General features: G+C 36.7%; 1 protein-coding gene across 5 annotated transcripts in view; it reads right to left on the minus strand.

The window, feature by feature from the left end:
* Positions 1-21,558, minus strand: part of LOC136841850 (vesicle-fusing ATPase 1-like) — a 57,185-nt gene continuing 35,627 nt past the window's right edge. For 4 of the 5 annotated variants that reach the window (XM_067109237.1, XM_067109235.1, XM_067109238.1 and 1 more), the window contains exons 2-9: positions 19,278-19,366; positions 16,425-16,557; positions 15,658-15,889; positions 13,903-14,036; positions 10,238-10,424; positions 8,507-9,786; positions 4,599-4,765; positions 1-3,138 (exon numbers count right to left, since the gene is read on the minus strand). In XM_067109237.1, coding sequence (XP_066965338.1) covers positions 3,021-3,138; positions 4,599-4,765; positions 8,507-9,786; positions 10,238-10,424; positions 13,903-14,036; positions 15,658-15,889; positions 16,425-16,557; positions 19,278-19,366 — 2,340 coding nt within the window. In that variant the 3' untranslated portion in view covers positions 1-3,020. Of the gene's footprint in view, positions 3,139-4,236; positions 4,766-8,506; positions 9,787-10,237; positions 10,425-13,902; positions 14,037-15,657; positions 15,890-16,424; positions 16,558-19,277; positions 19,367-21,558 lie in introns of those variants that run through there. The other variant, XM_067109239.1, reaches the window with a different exon arrangement.

A 21,558-nucleotide genomic window follows, 5' to 3' on the forward strand; every position in this document is an offset into this window, starting at 1 on the left:
TTTTTATGTTCCACTTTTAATATCTTTTAAGGTCATACTGTACAGGACTGGACAGAAAAGAAAAACAGGCGTATTTTCACTTTTTTGATTTAGACACTAAAAAAAGTACACTTAATTATTATCAGCATTTTATGGGTGACGAGGACATACTTTTAACTGTGGCAGGAAATTAAAATAATATTTAAACAGCTTTACCTTAACTGTATATGCTAAAACAGTATTTAGAATTTGTTCTGGATTTCCCAACTGAACTGTTACATTTCAGTTAATTTTTCATAATACAGTATCCATCTCTCAAAGGCAAGACTTTAAAACACAAACTTCACAAAAGATCTTTAAGAACAAACAAAATACTCAATAACAGGATTTGGCAATGAAAATACACCATGACCACAACAACCACACATGGGCCCCTATAGAAAAATATGTAACGTACTCACTGAAGTTAAACTGATACCTTGAACAAAGTAGACAGCTTTGGGATTACAGCAGAACAATACCATTCAGAAGCTAAGGACAGAGGATGGTTCAACAAGTAGCCACCAACCGTGCTATAAAGGAGAATACCATTCGCATAAAGGATCCACAATTTTCATGAATGGGAATGCTAAATCTGATCAAGTTGGCAAATGCTAACTAACACTCAAAAATAAATATTTTTTCAACTAAATTTCTGCCTACCTTTATTACACACTTTCAGTAAATACTACTGTACTCATAACTATATATGTATACCTCCTATGTAACAATAAATTCGATAAAAATCAACTATACATAAATATACATAGCCAAAGGGGAATATGGTCCTTTGGATTTCGGTGCAATGGATATGCAAGAGTTACCGACTGGAAATAAGTGGTACTGTAATTCCAGGGAGTGTAGTCATCACTGGAAAGACTGAGGATGAGTAAACAAACAGCAATTTGGAGAGATTCAGCAAGTCAATTTCCTATCACATTTTTCTATTACACAATGTTAACTCCTTACTAAGCACATAACTTAATTGCATATGATACAGAGGAATAAACTGGGTAATTACTCATTCTCATAATCTTGCTTTCTTCAAATAAAGTAAATTTTTACAAAACAATAGTTTTACAAATATTTTCATCTCATTCTTCAAAAATATCATAGAAGACTTATTACTGCTTCACGTAATTATGATCATGGTATGGGTCAGAAATGTGGCTCCACTATAAAAATATGTCATTCTTTCATCAAAAAAAGAAATCGCCCAATACCATTTTTGAAATCGCCCAATACCACTGTAGAGGCCTGGAATACAAACTGTGCTTCAAGGAGAAAAAGAAGAACGTCTTTTCTTCCTCATAACCCACCTACTATATCACTGAATGGTGCTAAAAGAAGCGCAGAAAGACAGGATATTATCATTTGAATTACCTGCAGTTAAATGAGCTGACCAATTAATTCTCTTATGATTTATTGGGGCAACAAAAGCTGTGATGGAATTTTGCCAGCACTTTAAGTCAATAAAATTGCTAAATGGTCAAATCAACAACAGCAAGCTTCTTCAGGGCCTTCAAATACAAATTCCCAATGATAAGAGTCTTGTCAAATGTTCCCAAAGGTGGACTGCAGGCTTCAAGCGTTCATTTTCTTAAGAAGTAAACAAGAAAAGCAATGTTTCAAAAATTACTTAAGAAACAAAATAATCATACAAGCAGTGCCACTTTAAAGGAATTTACACTTCAACCTCTATTTATTTTCATCTAATCTAGTGATTCTTACATAGGTTCATTGTATTCAAAAGAAAATCCACTGAAATTTTTGTAACCAAAGTCTCTACAGAACATCTGAATTCTCATTATATTCCATTAATTTAATTTTCTGATTAAGCTACTTCATATTCCATTCATTCTTTTTAAGGATGAGAAGGTGTATATGGTCTAAACTCCTTTGTATATCTTCCACACAACTACTTGTTATTCACCGCTAAAATAACGTACGTTATATATTTCACTGGTTAAATTCTACAGTGTTCTGATATGAGAGATAACTGGCAATGGTAAAAGTAGTTTCCAGCAAACACTACGTATCTAAATGTATAATACTGAAACAAAAACCTAATCAAATGAAATTACAGTGCTAAAACTACGTGGCTCAAAGTGAAAAATCCAACGAGATATATTAGTGTGGAATGTAAAATATTTCCATGTACTGTATTCATATGAAAAACAAATCAATGCTTAACTAGGGCCTGTCACTATGGTACATAGAGACAACTGACTAAGAATCTACCAAGAAGATCCTGCTCTTCTAGTGGATACGATAGGCCCATCTTAAACTTCTGCCAAACAAAACTCTTTTCTGCTCATTATGCATAATAATAGAGCAGCAACTTTCTCAAGAAGACCTCATTTTAAAATCACTCTCTAGCCCTCACTGACAGGCTTTGATGAGCCTGCCTCTCAGCATGATGTCTAATAACTAAGGACTGCATGCAAGCAAGTAACATTTGCATATCACTCACAGTTAAAATTTCCCAGGATGGCTTCATAGTTATTACAAATATCATGATGCCTTACAGTTCAACACTTGTAGCATAACAAAGGAACTGAGGAGGCGCTTAATCCCTGACTCCTTGCATGGTAACTGCATTTTGCATGAAGCAAAGTCCATGTAAAATTAAACCCATTCCTGACTTTATTCCAGCCACCAGAAGATCTTATCTTTATTGAATCCTAGTAGTGAATGACAAATGAAGTCTATTTTATGCAAGTGAGCCTCCCTTCTCACTGCCCCTTCCGCAACTTCACTTGTAAAGGAGTTACTGTGCCTAATCATTGCTTTTCTTTTTTTGCAACCAGCAGCTTTGAAGGTGGATGCTATGTTGCGATCTTAGGAGAGTCTGGAGGTCCACATCTTTCCTTGATAGTGGTTCAACAAGGCTGATACGTGACTCATCTTAGACCTGACGTTAACATATTCCAACAAGTTGTGCAGACCCTTATGCTTTGGTGTTTTCCTTCTACCTTCTAAAAGAAAGGTAAAAGATAACACTACCACATGTTGCTCCAAGTACAACAAGGCCCCACCCTCAAATTTTGCCAGGCCAACAGGATAGAGGTCTGTGACTTGCGTGGCAGAAAGTCAGTTTCTCCTCTCTCTCCATTTCTTCTGTAAAGAGCAGAGTTCTTCATAAATCTCATACAAGATAAACAAACATGAGTGCCTACTTATTAGATTCTACCTTTTTCAGATTCTGTTCCACACTGGCTATCAAACTGCACTCCTTTTAGCCTTAGCCTTTAGACCCACTAAGATAGCCCTTGGACTAGAACTTGGCAGTCAGTAACCATTATCACTCACTGTTAAAACCCTGATGCCCGGTCTCCACAGATATCACTCCAACCTATTCACCACCCCTTCCCTTTCAGACTTACAGGGGAATGACAGAAAGAAGTTTATCCTGTGTTCTGTTACAGCTCTGAACAGTTATATTACCACCCAGATTGCGAATTCCTCTAGCCATGCTTATTTATTAACCCTTCATCTTATTTTTCACCAGTCTCCAAAAATTTAGCAGGCCTTCAGCTTCACAAAACTTTTCAAGTTCCAAACTACTGGTGAAATTTACTCTATGAGAACATTAAGCTTGGGGTCTGACTAACTTAGTCATAATCAAACAACTTCAACACACCAATCAAGTCAAACACACTGTGAAAGGAACTAGCCAGTCCATCTTCCCTTTCAGGACTATGACTTAATGCACTCTATCCACTTTCATCCAATTTGCCAGCTGAGCCAGCCTGTGACAAGCTAGAAATGCCTATTGCAGAAGCATGACACTCAAGCTATCCAACACCTTTAAACAGATTGTCAATGTGCCTAATTCAGATAAGTACATCACTTTCTTAACTATATATATGATTCAGTAATACACTGTTTTTATTTACTCCTTCCTGTGGATACGTAAACATTTTTTGGAAACAAATCTAATATTTATATTTTCTAGATTTAAACCACTGTCTTACACTGAGGTCTTACTTTTCTCCCTGATGACTGGGGCATATACAGATAAACTCGAGACTGATGCTTCATACAAAAGAAAAGGGTGAGAGATTGGCGATGACCCAACTTGCGGGTATCTTTCATAACTCCTGAAGAAAACAAACTTCTTGGTAATTTCTTAATCACCTCTTCTTGATGAAAATAGGCTCTAGTAAGGCAGCAGTCTGCATCAACCAAATACTTTTTTATTTGCATTTTCAAAACTTTCTAATCTGGCATGCAGGCTTACTTAAAAAAAGTTAATGTTTCTGATTTTCTTTTATCATCAACAACTTGTCTCTAAAAACTACAATAACATTGTAGCCTTACTAACCAGATAAATCAAATAAATCCCCCAAATAAATATTCTTAAAACTACTTGAAAAATTGAAAGACTGATATTGTAAGAATTTTGAACGTTGCATGTATGATATACTGTAATTTAGTTTACGAACTAAACTTTACTTTTTCTAGAATGACACACAATTCTATATTTACCTCAAGTTCTAACTGACTTACAGTAAGAGCTAGAACATCAGCAATTCATAACTTTAAGGAAACACTTTCTGTAACAACCAAGTATTTACAACTCAGGGGTATAGATGCCTTCATCCTCCAGCAAGTTCACAAACGCAGCCACTCTTTTACGAGACTCAACCCCCTTCATAACTCTCATGGAATCTAGGAGACCAAGCAATTTCTTCACTCCAACAAAAACCTTCCCGTCGCTGATGTGACTCATGATGGAATCAACCTGTATAAGAGAAGTAACAAATTACTATCAATAAAATCTATATTATTCAAATAATTTTATTTGTAACATGCAATATTACTTAAACAATAAGATCAAAATTTTTAAAACAAACTAGTTTCATATATGCATTTCTTTTGCATATATGAAACTGATAGGTAGGGTAGAACGAGCGGCTACTACTTGAAGTAATCTAACACATAAGGGGAAAGCAACTACTTTACATCAGTTCTTGATCGTCCTGCAGTTACATAAATCCATTCTGCAGGACTGGAATGAAGGGGCCCATGTCATATAAGAAACTGCATATGTTACACTATTACTAACACTAAAATTGCTTTGCAGACCTTGATTATCTTTCTTCATAAACTTGAAACTTCATATTTAACACAAGCTGAATATCCTGTACACCAGATCTGAACATGCAGAGCCAGTAGCAACTTGGTAGTTTATGTGTAAAGTAAATTTTTTAGTTAATTATGAAACCCGGCTCTATATAGTGGTAGTAGAACTTAATGAAAACCAAGGCATGTGTCAAGGATAATAAAGGTATCAGAAAGGGAAACACAAACTCAAAACAATGCGTTATTCTGGAAAGTCGCTACCTTCACACACTGCTGTTCTATGCACTTCCTTCATGAAAATTTACCTAGAAGTGAATTCCCAAGAAAATAGGGAACAACTAAAAACTGGGCTCAATGAATGCGTGCGATCACCCTTCATCCGGTGTAGGTGAGGGGGACTGCCTCAAAGGGGGAACATTTTATGGCTTACAGTGTGCTTTGAACAGCAAGCAATGGGAAATTCATTTCTGTTTCCTTTTGACCCCTGGCTGTGCCACTACCTGTCTTTTACCTTTCATCTGTTCCCTTTTGTCTACCAATTAACTCTGGTTGATTACTTGTAACCCCCAACTTAACAGACTTCTGTACTTATCAGTTACATTATTATGATTAATTTTTGCTGTAACTACCATTTCAGATGTGATACATTTTTATACAAATCTCTTCAACCAAATGTCTCTTCAACTGAAGGTCAAGTGTAGAGTACATGTTAATTTAGGTTAGTAGCTGTGTGAAATTCCTGTTAGCTGTAAGATATCTAAGATATCTACAAAACATTAGGGTCCATTTTACTTGACAGACTTTGTTACTTATCAAAAATCCATAACCCCAAACCGTCTGTTAAGTTGATGTGCTACTGTACTATCAATAAGTAGTTTAACCAGATCATTCTTAGCTCTCTTCGAGTTGGTGCTCTGAAATAAGAATGAAATGGTGGGGCTTGTTCTGTGAGGCAGAAATGTCTCTCAGTGATCTGGTCAATGACTTTAAACTACTACTAATAATAATACATGGTTTATATGAAAAGTCCCAGTTACATATGAAGATGGTTATCCATGAGAATAAAAAATTGCTTACCACAAAAGCATACAGAACTATGATAGAGTGTAAGACATATTTAAAGATAAAATGAGAGTTTAAAAGGTTATGTTTGTGTTGGTGCCATAGGTATTACCAGCACAGCCATTGCCATATTAGGTAGGTATCCAGTAAATTATAAGGAAACTATGAATAAAATGAAGAAAAGGTGGATTGGTTGAGAATAGCTCAAGCAATGTTTTAAGCATAAAATGAAAGCAATCTTGCTTCATTCTTCTTCTCAGCTTAATCCCTATCCAGGCTCATTGTTCTTAATGAGCCTTCATTATGAAAGCATATTAAAATTACTAATAAGTACAGTATAGCAGATAGCACAAGGAAATGGTGCTTTTGCAGGTTTGTTTTTGAGAGACACCTCCCAGGCCAAAAGGCTGTAAAACCTTGATTATAACAGTGCTAGTTTCTTCTTGAACCTAACCTTAAAAGCCTAATACGCTAAGCTTCCAAATTAAATATATTAATGGGGAAAGGATTGCAAAGGGTTCTCAGACATCTTTATTGTCTGGCATTTTGTTAAATTCATGAAGAGATGCAGTAATAGATTGGGATAAGCTATCTTCCCTCCACCAGAAGGTAGTACTATTCTCCTCAGAGGGAATGGTGTCAGGTCACATGGGTCTGCTCCCTTCCAAAGTAAGAGGGCATCCTTCTTTAGTGAAAAATACAACTGATATGATAGCAAGGCACACTTTAACTACTCAAGACCTACATGCGCAGCAGCAATTAGCCTTATTTTCTTCACTAGTCACAAGGGAAGAACAGAACCATGAATAATTCTGGAAGCAGGCAAATGCCTGTTGTTCTTTAAATAGACTAATGACTTGAAATCCTAACACATGCTTCACTTCCATCACAAACTCTATTAATTCCTCTCCTAAATTATTTGTCTTATACACCATACATTCTCTACACCCTAAACACTGCCTCTATCAGTTCTACCATTAAATTTTCCTGGGTCCACTTGTATTACGAACTGATATATCTTCTAACCGCTGTCATAAACTACAAGTTCTTTGGCATACTATTCTTATTTTACTGTATTCTTTTTGTTTCTTTTGAGTTTATACACTGAATATCATGATCTTAGACGGTGACCACTTACATTATTTTCATTACATGAACTTAGAGGACCTTACTTATGTTCAGGGTAGAATTCTCCTAGTTTTCAACGTTTCTATTTAAGTCTTTAATAGCATAAGAATGATGTTTATTTCTCTGTTACTATTTCACGGGTGACACGGGACCCGATCCAGAAAAGGATTTTGACAAAGGAAAATCTATTTCTGGAGAGGGGCCCGATGTCACCTGGTGACCCACCCCTGTTTTTCATTCTCTCCCTCCCTTGATAAACTTCATTCTAGTGAGGTGGGTGCTAACATGGAATCATAGTGTTGCCTTGTATACAGTCCTGAGTAGTGCAAGTATCGGCACCTCTCTCGTTGGGACTTTTGACATTGGGAATCTCTATAGGATAAGGTTCCGTGTTTTTGTAGTTCACCCTTTTCCATACACGACTCCATCTACTGGAGCTCGCTCTGGGGGTAGTAACTCCAGCTTTTCATTTAGCTTTCTCTGGTATCTAGCAACGGAATTACCTAGAAATAAGTGCTGAATGGACTATTTCACCGGGTGACACGGGACCCCGATCCAGAAATCATTTTTATCTGATAACTTTTCACATTGAAATATACTTTTATTCACTTATTATTTTAATTTTAGGTCTATTATAAGTTATTGATAAACTGGACAAGAATGCATGCAAAAAAAAAAAAAAAGGTGAATGGCAAGTGTTTAGGGGAATTGCATGTGTTGCTGATGAGCTTTATATGCAAGTGCATGAAGTAAGAAAGGGGAAATGACTTACTATAAAATATGTATATGTCTGTGTATATATAAGGATATATATGCAGTGAACCCCCCGTATTCGCGGGAGCTGCGTACCATCCCCCCCCGCAAATAGCTAAAATCCGCGAACACTTAAAACCCCTCTAAAAACACTTAGAACTGCCCAATTTGATAGCTTAAACAGAAGAAAAACCCTGTAAAAATACTTATATCTGAGTATTTTAATAGTTTTATCACAAAAAGTGCATTTATTCATGAAAATTATATGAAAATACAGTAATTAGTGAACCTTCTCAGTGAAAAATACTACGAATGGGCAAATTTTCCATGAATAATGGCTAGATATATTCCACAGAGAAACCTGCGAACGCGTGAGTCCGCGAATCATGAGAATGCGAATACGGGGGGTTTACAGTGCACTAAAGCTGACTGCATTATCATATATTTTCACACCTACCTCCTCTGTTGAAAGAGCTTGAGATTCCTCTAATACCAACTTGATATCTTCTTGGTGAGCAATGTAAGGAACTCTTATAACAGCAGTAAAGACAGACAAAAGTCCAAGTTCTTCTAATACAGATCGACGTTTTGAAGTGCAAATAACCAAAAGTTTGCGTCCCTTGGGTGGTGAGGCAGACAACAAAGAGTACATTGCATCCAACACAAGACTCTGGTATCGTGGACCAATGGGTGAATAACCCATCAAGTGTTCCAAGTCATTCATAAAAATGCAACTTAACTCAGAGCGATAGGCATCATCAAATATTTTGTTAATGCGCATACACTTTGAGGATTCCATAAAGCCTACCATATCTCGGGAGTTGATGACTTTGATGAAGGGGAACTCTGAGTTTTTGGCCAAATATGCTGCCAAAGCTGTTGTTCCTGCAGTTGGTGCACCTTCCAACAGAAGGCATAGACGGTCACTTGTCTCAGGAGACTTGGCTTGCTTCACAAACATGAGACCCTTTTCAACAAGCTCATGGGTGCCTCCCCAGCTGATGATGCCTCTCTCGATAAACTTAGCTAACACCTCATCACTTGTGCCCAGAGATGGTTTCACATCATTTTCTAGTGAATATATGAAGTCACCTCTGGTAATCTTCAGCTTGTCAATGGCATCTGGATCAACTTCAATCTTATTACCTAAGTGAATGTAACGTTTCAAAGCAGATGACGATGCTGCTTTCACAAGACCCTCCAATTCTGCACCTGAGAAGTTTTTGGTCAAAGCAGCAACTTCAGCAAGATCAACATCACGGTCTAATTTGTTATGTTGCTTCATTTTTGAAGTTTTAATTTTAAGAATATCAAATCGGCCTTGTTCATCTGGGAGTCCAATTTCTACTTGAATTTCTAATCTACCAGGTCTCAAAAGAGCCTCATCCATCATATCTTTTCTGTTTGTCATTCCAATGACTAAGATATTATTCAACTGTTCAACACCATCAATCTTGGACAAAAGTTGGTTAACAACAGTATCATTAACGCCTGTGTTGCCCGCAACTGAGCCTCTCTGTTTGCAAATAGCATCAATTTCATCAAAGATGATGATATGAAGTCCTGAATTAGGTCCCATGCGTCTTTCTTCTTCTTCAGCTTCAGCAAACAGTCTTCTTACATTAGCTTCTGACTCACCAACATATTTATCAAGAATTTCTGGGCCATTAACAATCTTTGGTTCTCTTGCATTAAGCATCTTTCCAATCTGTCGTGCCATAAGAGTTTTTCCTGTACCTGTGGATATGGAAGTAAGAATAGTTACTAATTATGAAAATAACTTCCATGTTTCAATAATCTGACATCCTCTTTAGTGATAGAATTTTGCTAATTTGCACAGTAGCCTCACCAGGGTAATACAATGTACACTGCAAAAATAAATTAAAAGAACTATATCAACCCAGTAAAATAACTGCATAATAAAAACTGTGGCAACAGAAGCAACCATTATATTTATCATTAACTCTTAAATAAATAATTTAAATTATACAAACACGACATAACAAACCTCTACTCAAAAAGCCCGTCGTTTAAACTGAGTAACTAGTATTTACTTTTCTCACTAGTGATCACATCTGACAACTCAAGTATAAAAGACCATTTCAAGAGGACTATGACAAATAATACCTCAACTCGCCATATTAAAACAGTGCTTTGGCAATCTATAAATCAACTTTGCCATACAAACCTGGAGGTCCATACAGCAAAATTCCTTTGACGTGTTTGACACCCAGTTGCTCAGTAACTTCTGGAGGGAAGACCCTAGACGCAAAAGCTCTTCTCAAAATCTGAATAAACTGGTCATCGAGACCACCAATTCCCATTTTCTGGAAATCCCAGTCCGCAGAGAAGAGACTAGTGTGTGCTGATCGAGCCTGGAGAAAAATACGTTTTATAATTTAAAATGTTTCACAATAAGCAGTATACATAAGAAAAATTTCAGTGACATTTCACATAAAATGCAATTCGTAACATGAGAATCCTTACAAAAACTCCCCTAGCTGCGCAAATCAAAACTATTTTCTAGAGACTTTGAACCCTGGAGTTTTCAATAATATAATCTTAGTGATCTCCAACTTCTAAGGTAAGAATATTACAGAATGAGTCAAAGGGTAGCATTTTTAATTGAAAAATTAATCAAGGCAAAGTCTGGTTCATGGACGCAAACCTTGTAATCTTTACTGTCCACAAACCCACTTAAAGGCAGAAAAAGCAAACTGTTCAATAGCTTTTAAAACCAGTCAAGTAGCGGCAAAGGGTCAAACTTTCCCCAACTACTTGGCAAAGTACCAAAAAAGGCAATTAGGCAAGCATCAACAAGGCAGAAGGTACTAGAAGGACTCATTAACATAGCAACATCACTTATTCATGACACAAGATCAAAAGTGAAAGGCAGTGACAAGTACACCACAGGAATCTGAGGAGGAAGCTACAAAGGCGTGTAGAAAGGCATCCTCTAAGAAGTGCTATGAGCAGAGACCTTGTGCTACAACAGAATCAGAGGATGTGGCTCTAAAGATGTTTAAATGATGGAAGGCTGGAGTGAAAGATGACTGAAGATCACTGTGAGCAAACAAAAGCATGTGGATGCCAGGATGGAGACATGGTTTGAATTCTGTGCTATATTCTGAAAGTAATACATGGTGTCACAAGCAATATTTGACAGCACAAGATATAACTGGAGTAAGGTATTTCTGATTCCTGAAATGTGAAAGATGGAGCAAACTGAGGAGAGAGGGAGGAGCCAAATTTTAGGGCAGAATGGGAGATATTTTGAAAGGTAAAACTTTTTTTTACCTGTTTAGCGTGTCCCAAGGTTAATAATAGCAATATCCTTAACACATACTAAACTGCGAAGCAGGTATTGAAAGGGCAAAGAAAAATAGCAACAGTCCAGATGAAAAGTAAAGAGACTGCTAAACTACTGGTAAATAAGAATATCCCATTACTAAATACAGCAAACATTTACTATGCATGTATAATGCTTGCACTAGTATAGGCAGAAGAGATGAGCACTAACAAAGAAAATGTAGGACACTCTGAATAGGTATGCCTACAATATATTCATTTTCATGGCTGGGCTGCAAAGGGGTGCAATAAGATCAAATTACACAAAGGAGTAGTTTCAGAGTGGCTGTAAAATACAACTAGTTGGTTTGTACACGAGATGAGGGAAGAGCAACTAGTTAGAAACTGTAACTGTGAAAAATGCAAGAATAAAATCAGTATGAAGGCTTACAAACTTACAAAAAAAGACCTAGACCAGATAGAAAGTTACACAGAATGGGCACTTGACAAAAGCCAGTGGAGAGAACTTCTGTCAGCTCTAAACATGTAAGGGAAAACCTTACACAAAAATATAGATGATGACAGGTGGCAAAAACCATCAAGTAACATTTTGTTAGTTGCTTTGCTGTTACTCTGTCATATCTACTTCATAACTTGGTTCCCCGTTAGAACACTCCCCTGATTACAAGTACTGAAACTAACATATTTATTATCAATTAAGAGTTCCTTCCTTGAATCCTACATTATTACTTAGTACTGTAGTCTCATGGTATATTATTAACCAAAAATATTGTTTTGGTGATCCTGATTCTGATATTTTTGTTGGGTTACACTCTAGTGCATTGGTTTTTTGGTGGCCCACTAAAACATATTTATTAATAGCTTTAATTTTGCCTATTTTGATGGGCATTCCTGTCCTGTCTTACTTTATTTCTAACACTATATGATACATATATATAATATAACCGGTCTTGAGATCAGGTGAGGTGTTTTGGGCCACATCTGATATTTCCTGTGTCTCACAACTCCAACAAAGTGTTAATCAGACTGCAGTACACATAAAAACATTAAAATGAAAGAGATGATAATATTGAGATGGAAAAAACATTGCAATGGTAATACATAAAAGAAAAGAGGATACACAGTGAAAATGCGTATGTCTGAGATTGCTAAAGTAGGGTACGCAGTCCTGTATAGCAGGTGCAGGAGAGGCTAAGAAAAAAGTTGATATTAACAAGTGTGATGGGATATTCATCATGGAGGCAATCTTCATGTTGATCTTCATAAGACATATAACAGAGTACCATGACATATTAGAAACCATTATGCAGGTAGATTATAAAATTCATCTTACACTGCACTGCTAGAACCAACCATGACTGGTTAGGCACACAATGAAATGAAATTCCAAACAGCAGAGCCAAACCCTTCTCTAAGAGTAACCAGTCTACTTACCCAAATCCCTTTCTTGAGGACTTCCTGCTTAAAGTACATTGGCTCTAGAAAGTGCTGAAATGAAAGCTACTTTTCATGAATCATAGTCCTCGAGTTGAAAAGTCAAGTTGCCTAAGTAAGAACGAATAGCTGTCAGTGTCCCTTCTCAACCAACAACAATCACACCAGATGCCTTTGTTGTGTTTGCCTAGGGTAGATTTGTGGATACTAATGTTCTTTTAAGGTGGAACCGCCCACTTCTACAAACATAAGTTATGATAGCTAAGGAGCTGGTTCACTGTAACTTACACAAGGAGAGAGAGAGACGGAATTCTCTTCTGTCAATCTAATGAGAAAGCTGGAAAGGACCCATTGGTAATGCCATTTCAAAATAATGGATGCCAATCAAACTCCAAAGAAGAGAAATACAAAGAAGAGAAAAGAAAAAGTGGGAGACCCCTCTGGAACTTAACTGGCTCTATGAAGTATAATCTCTATCACTCAAAAATATATGAAGGCACCACTAAATTAGTGTAAAATTATGTACAACTAGTGATAAGTGAGATACAGGAAAAATAGAAGATTACACAGGTGGAAGTATCAGCTGGAATGACACCAGCAGTGATGTCATCACTATCAAATGATGTCATGGGTGATGATGAGGTCATTACAGCTCATAACTGACTGTTTTCAGTTGTGGTGGATGTGGCCAAGGCAGCTGCCTATGTGGAATATAGAACTGGAATATAGAATTTAGGCCAAAGGCCAAGCACTGGGACCTACGAGGTCATTCAGCGCTGAAAGGGAAACTGACAGTACGAAGGTTTGAAAGGTGTAACAGAGGAAAACCACGCAGTTGCACTATGAAATAATTGTTAGGAGAGGGTGGAAACTAAGATGGAAGAAAGAGAATATGAATGGAGGTACAATAATAGTAAAAAGAATGAAAGCGGTTGCAGCTAGGGGCTGAAGGGCCACTTCAAAGAACCTTAAGTAATGTCTACAGTGAGGTGCACTGACAGCATTAACCCCCTACAAGGAAACCACCAATGTGAGGCAATGAAATACAGTTGTTTAGTATATACACTGTACAACATAAAGCTCAGATAAAAACGGGTAATATTTTCATACCTTAGCCTTGCCTGTCAGTATCAAAAATGACCCTTCGCTTTTTTCAAATATTATGGATGAGTTTGGCTGCAAGACACCGAATTTTATTTTCCGTGCTTCTTTCTTCTTTCCTAGGGCGGCCTCTGGGTCTGCAGCTGTTGTGAAAATAGTAGTTTTTTAGTAAAAAAAAGAAAAGTGATGCACATAAAAGATTATTTATGTATGACTTTTTGGTGTCAGAGAATAAGGACTTCAATATCCATCAACAACAGCTGTTGGAAATAATCCTAACAATGAAAATTACAGAGGGTAAAGAATAATGGTAACTATAATCTAAAACACACATTAATTAAGGCAACACCTGAAGGTGACCCCATTTACATTTTGGTACCATGCAAATATTTTCTATGGCAAAAATTTTTAAAGCACACAAAATTTTGGAAATGAAAACTTCAAAAATATAAATCTGCCCTAACATATGGTAATTACAGTATGCCTTGTTTTACAAAAACAGCATTTCCAGTAGGAAGCATATATCTTTCAAACTGAATATCTTGTAGGTTGTATGCTACTGACCAACTCTACTGAAACAAAGAACATTAGTGAGCAACTGGGGATTTGGAGAATGGACAATTAAAATGAGCATGTGATGCCAACCGAAGAAGTATATACAGTAATACAAAAAAAGCATACAAACAATAGTCAGATATGTACAGTACTGTATATGGTTGAAGTTGGATGCCCCAGGAGGAAAATTTAACTTAACAATAATCATACGAAAGAATACAATCTAAAAACAATTATGAGTGTCATAAATATAACCTGATATACATGCATATAAACAAAGCTAACCTAAGATGTTATGGCTTCTCAGGTGACTTTGGCAATGCTGAATATCCTTTTAAGGGCTGTAAATGTTAGGAATCATTAAATTCTACCCTAGATCAGGATGACACCTTACCAAAGGGCTCTGCCCCACAGAATCCTAGATTACCAGAGATGCACACTAGAACTAATCACGTTAAAAATCAACCTAATTTCAGATACCATGTCCTGATTAAAAAGGGGAGAGGGTGTCATAACAGCAACTGTCAAAAATGACTCAACTCATCTCCACTTTTTAAGAGGACTTCTCCAAAAAGATCCTCTTAAAAGCAGTCATTGTAAAATGGGAAGAGGACTTTGCTTTCCTTGGATTCCAAGTAACTACAGTTTTTGCCAAAGCTGAGGCTACCTGTTGGCAGTGGCATATGAATTAGGCAACATTTCTAGAGGAATTCAAATACAGCCTTACTATTTTCTTTTTTGCTCAAGAAAGACAATGAACCTACCTAGAGGAAAAATGTCATATCTCTCTCTCTCACACACACACACACACACACACACACATACATGCAGTAGCCATCTTGGAACTAAAGTTTGATTGCTAGTAAATGTCCTAGTAAAAGAAAACGTTAAAACCTGAAACTTTAACCTCAATTTTTAAGTAACTATTGTTAGTGAGACTTCAGATTTTGTTCTCCTGTTCATGATGTCTGAAGCCACATCCAAACATCACTCACAGTGGAAGTTTTCTTTTATGTATCTACAATAAAGTAATCATGATTTAAATCACTACTGAGGTATATCCTTCCCCTACTAAGGTCAATAAATAGATAACATTTACAAGTACTGTACTTGGCAACATTATAGTTCAACAAAGAAGTATGTACAACCATCAGCTTTAAAAAGCCAATGGTATAATGAATGTAGAGAGAGATTTCAATTCAAACATACCTTCAATTTCCTTGCATGTAAGAGACAGTGTCTTCTTGTCCTGGAATTTAAAGACCAGTGGCTGCCCAACAGTAAACCCATGTCTTGCAAACTGTTCTTTGAAACTAAGACTCATATGATCCGTATCGTATGGCTCATTCGTGGTGCTTTTTTTCTGCAAAAAGTCGGCTTCTACTACGAGGGTTCCAATCAACTGTGTCTGTGGGTCATGTACATATGGTTCCACTCTAATCTGTAAAATAAAAATGTGTAGTTTGAAGTAAAAAAAAACAGATGGTAAGTTTCAAGTATGGTAAAATTAGCTTTCAGTATTAATAATTTAAGTTTATCTCCTTGCTGAGAATTCCCCAAGAGACCTCTATATCTGCAATAATTCTGCAATCAGAATTTTTTAAGAAATTGGTGTTTGGAGAAATACACCAAAGTTCTTCTCTTCTTTCTGTTTACTTATAGTTTACATGCATTTCATTTTGGCAACGGTGTTAATATATTAAGCAACAAATATAACAATCTAACAACCATAAAAATTCGACAATGATTGTCCTTACAGATTCAATGACTTACAGTATACAATTACAGTACAATGTTGAGAGTTAATCTATTACAAGTTTAAAAAGCATGTGTTTTGTATGAATTTTTCTATAACGGGATTCTGAAAGTTTAACGAAAACTACACATTATTATACCATTTTGATGAGGAGAATCCAACGGCAATTACAATTACTGCAGAATCAAAACTGACAAGACAAAAAAAAAAGTCTTTTTACCTCCTGGTCCAAGGAAAGCATTGCTTGCTTTCTCTGAATTGCATTGAAGCCCATCTGCCCTTGCTTGACACCTCGGTCCTGCCGAATGGTGTATATATATGATTTGCCATGATCTGCAGTAACTTGTACGTACCTTAAAAGAAAATATTATGGCAATTAGAGTTTAATAAATCATTCTTTTCTAAGTACAGTATTATTAGTTTTCTAAACATGGTGTCATGCAAGCATGTTATACTTGTGGTGCCACTGAAATGTTTACAAAATGTGTAGATGTCAGCAGTGCAACACTAATGAAAGCAAATGAAACAATATTTCAAGGGTCGTGTCACAATTACCAAACCCAATCGCAGCAGGGTTCGCTATTCTTTACAAGAAGATTACTGGGCTCGTTATTCGTTACATAGGAATAATCGGGTTCACTGTTCTATACATGAACACTTCGGTACCAGACATTTGATCCCCAGAGGCTAGTACTAAAGAAGGCGGAATACATTTGACTCCCTCCCCACCCAGGGCTAGTACTAAACAAGGCAAAACAGTGTAGATGAATCACTGTTTCGCCGCGTTTAGTACTAGCCCTCATGTGGAATTGGAGTTTGGATCGGAAAGGGTTGGCCATTCTTTACATGGGAACCATGGGGTTCGCTGTTCTTGGCACGGAGATTTTGGGTTCGCTAATCTTGACGTGATCCAAATTTAATTTTTAAAATCAAAATTAATTTTTCATAGAAATACATTATATATATATATAGAATAGGTTGTACTTATCACACAGCTCTTTATTTATGTCAAAACCAAATTCTATACTCATAAATGTTCTGAAAGATGATCCCAGTGCTTGGCCTATGGCCCAGACATGGTATGTACTCTATTTCAATTTAATCCTTCGGGCCAGCCCTATGAGAGCTGTTAATCAGCTCAATGGTCAGGATAAACTATTTTAATAATAATCTGAAAGGTGGAAGAAGTGGCAACAGTCAGAAGACTTGTCTTGCATTCATTGGTCTCTAGTACCCAGTGGCTAACTGCCTAACCTCAAATATAGCCTGAACAATTAGTTAAGGGAAAAGTGGGGTCAGGAGGAGGGAACCTTTTGTTATTCAAAATGCTTGATTTGTTTCATCACAAACACATCACTTATAACATAGCCCAAATGGCAACTTCAAGGACAGAGATGAGACGCTAAATCCTTACAGTTGTTTGACTATAAATGAAGGATCCTGGCTCTCGCACAGGGATTGAGATAAGTTAAAATAACCAAACTGAAAATAAACAGGGCCACACTGCAAGGCCAAAACTAGGAAGTTAAAATAATAGGATTGAAATTGTATGTCCTAAAGGGGTAATCCTACATGGGTGAAATGACTTACCCACAGTGAGAGGCATGGCGGCACAAGACCCAAGATATTCCACACCTTGAGGGATGCCATGACAGAATGACAGAGAGCTAAAGTGATGAGGAATACCGTGACCCTACAACCCCAAATGAAGCGCATATCACTTGTCTCATTGCTACTACTGCCATTGAAATCTAGTTTTCTCCTGAAATGTCAAGAGCAGAGAGCTCTCCTCTCATAGACATGTGCTTTTGCCTGCGCTGCTTTGCTATCTGTTATGCTGTTATAAGCGTCCAGGACAATTTGGCTAATCCAAAAAGAGGCTTGTTCTTGTGGTTTCACTGCACTGATCATCTAGTTGAAAGTAAAAATCTGTTAACATGACTATTCTCAAGTCCTTAGTTCTTTCAAGATACACCTAGAGTGTTCTGACCAGGTAAAGATTATCTTTGCTCTTTGCATGATTAGAAGGCAGCAGAATGGCAACAGGTTTCCTTAAAACCTAAGGACATTTTCTTGCAAAAATAATGCAATACATGCATCAAGTACGAAAAATACACATTATATACTGTACACAGTATACAAACCCAGAAATGGCCACTGTTTCACATTTCATAATAAACTACAGGCAGTCCCCGCTTACCTGCAGCATCAGTTAATGGTGTTTTGGCGTTGCGGCACTTGGTCAGCAACATTGTTAACCGGTTTTTCAGCACTGGTACGCGATTTTTGGCATCAGTAAGCAGTTTATCAATGCTATTACCATCGATTTTCGGTTATCAGCAATTTTTGGTTAGCAGTGCTCAGCCGGGAACAAAACCCCACCTTTAACCGGGGACAGCACAATGTTAGCAGCTGATGTGCATTAGTTTACCAGATACAACCTTACTCAGTTTCACATATGAGATCCAGAGGCTCTTTTTTAAGACTTTTTTTGTGAAAAAAACAAGGTCTTACATGTCATAAAAACACATGAACCAAATGTGGACACCGATAAAAGAAACATGGTTCTCAGAACATAAGACTGATAATAATAATAAAATGAAAATCTTATAACTAGATGTAAAAATATCCTGCATGAGTGGGAAAAAATAGTAATAAATCTTACATACCACCAATCTTGCTAAATACATACCATCACAAAATCTAAATTACTGTATTACTCTACAATACATTACTGTACCTATCAGCTGATATTTCACTAAAGTACCAATTCCTGTATACAGTACATACATGAATATGCTGAATGAAAGATGCAGCATGGCTATATACTTCTGCCCATTAAGTAAGCTGAGCATACAGGGACACAAATAGGTAAAACTGAAGGGTCTGAGCAGCCAATGCCTCACAACTATAACACCATTTTTCAATGAGTTGGATTTCAGCAACCAGCTCCTATATCACTTTGACAATTATACAGTAGTACTGTTTAAGTAAATAAAAGATGAAGTATTGAACAGGCACCTGTGGTTTATATCAGCTGAGGTACAAGAATGAAATGTGGTCTGGTACTTACTTGACTTTTAGGGGAAAGTCATTTTCATTTACTATGACACAATTCGTAAACGACAGATCCTCATTCGGACACTTTGCTACCTTCATCATCTGAAATATAAAACAATGTAAAACATTAATCTATACAAAGTTTTATACTGTACTTGTTACAAAACATGAACATGTAACACATTTACAGTTTCTCACAGCACATTTTCAGCCATCTTTTCAATACAAAACAATGACCTACAACAAGATAAATGAAGAGAAAACATTTAGGTAATTTCAAAACATAAAAGCCATCAAGATACTACTGCAGTTATTTTGCTACCTGAAGGATAAACTGACTTGAGCAGTTATACTGAATAAGAGGGAAGCACTGGTCATTCCAACAGTATAGGCCCCTTTCCTCATTCCCTAGAGAACTCTGAGGATTGGCTGTGAAGTGGACATAGCTCTGTATACAATCACAGAGGAAAGGGAAGAGGGACATTAATATAAAGCAATGGTTTGTACAGTATTTTGCCTTTTCACAGAAAGACAGACTGCTGCATTAAGCAAGAAGTCAATTCAAGTATAAGGTAGAATCTAATTAGAACATCAGCAGAAAGGAGAGCCATAGCCTACTGGGATCAGTACTGGTAGTGTCCTAAATAAAGATTTAACATTGCTGACAAGTCTCAGTTGAGTTAATTACCCTCAACAAAGATCATGAACTATCTTTGAAGTTGTACAGTAAGCCAACATTAGTAAGATTGCTCTGGATGAGAGCTGGCAGAATCAACAGACAGGCAGACCATAAGATGAGCTGAGTGCCCATTTAACTGGGTCCTGATTGAAATATGGGTACCATCTGATAGGTCTTAATAATAAGTATGGGTCTCTGAAGATGAGTGAGATAATAGTTAAATGTTAGAGAAAAAGAATACCAAATAACCAAAGCTGAAACTAAAGTCCTACTCAAAAAGTATGAGAGCAAAAGCTTCCTTTGGAATAGAAGTTTGAGTCTTCTTGATAAACTGCATAGGTATAATTTTATCTTATAACTTTACATTACAAGATAAGGGATCAATGAAAAAGTAAAACATATTTGGAGGTACAGTACAGGCTTTGGAACCCGAAATAAGAGTACCTTGTGGATAGTTGGGGACACCCAACATCCCCTCTTTTCAATTCAATACAGTATATCACCATTAAAACTATTAGAAAACTGTGCCTACAATCTGGTACCAACTAAGAAATAATATGTGATTGTACAACAATAACACTACCTGAAATAAATTCTTGTAACACCCACTCCATGAAGAAGCTGTAATAGATACTACCAGAAAAGTTAGCTCATAATATCTTGGGAAAAACTATACAAATGCAAACTAAAGATAAACACTGATTCTACAATTCACAAAGACAGACTTGCCATGAAAATCAAACTAAATTTAACATTAGGAGGAATTACTCACAGCTGAATTACCAAATTCTGCTGAAAGTTGCCAAGAAGCAAACAAAGAGTTTATAATGTTACTGAGAGACATTATATTTTGAAATAAAAATACTAGATAAATCACCTCACTTATCATCGACCATTTAAAACTTCTCCAACTCTGTGTCCCCTACACCTGCTATTCCTCCATATTAACTAAAGATGGGAAAAGGTTAACCTACCTTAATGACAAAGTTAAGCTACTTTACAGAATCTTTAATGTTAAACAACCTTTAGATAATGCCCATCTGACACTCACCTCAATTGACTCACTAGTAAGAGTTCAGTTTCAGGCTCAGGTGTAAGGCCTTACCTGACTGGGGAGCTTTGAAACCCCTGGACCTAACATCGGACCTGACCTAGAACAGCTTAAAAGTCATGGAGTAAATTACAAGGGTGCATCCTAACCCAACTTAAACCAGGGTGCTGGGTTCATACTTGACAAGGAGAGGGGCTCTGCCCACTGGTCACCCCAAGTCCTAATCTAACCCAGAGCACCTTCAATCATAAAATTAAAATACAGAATTAATCTCAATTTAACCTTGCACACCAAGTTCTAACCTAGAATAGAACATTTCACAACATTAATACAAGACTTAAAAAATGATGCAACATTTTAAATCTTCACCAGTATCAGTAAACACATTACACACCTACCCATATTAACTAGTATTGCAAAAATGCAAAAATGGCTACCATTTGTTCATTCTTATATAAAATTTGGTATATAAAAGGTTGCCAAGTGTATAGTGAGTTTCTGGGCCACTGGTAACTTTAAAATTGATAACAATCCAACTGGTAAGAAGTCAGACCACTGAGCTGA

The sequence above is a fragment of the Macrobrachium rosenbergii genome, chromosome 9 (assembly GCF_040412425.1).
Source record: "Macrobrachium rosenbergii isolate ZJJX-2024 chromosome 9, ASM4041242v1, whole genome shotgun sequence".
NCBI lineage: Eukaryota > Metazoa > Arthropoda > Malacostraca > Decapoda > Palaemonidae > Macrobrachium > Macrobrachium rosenbergii.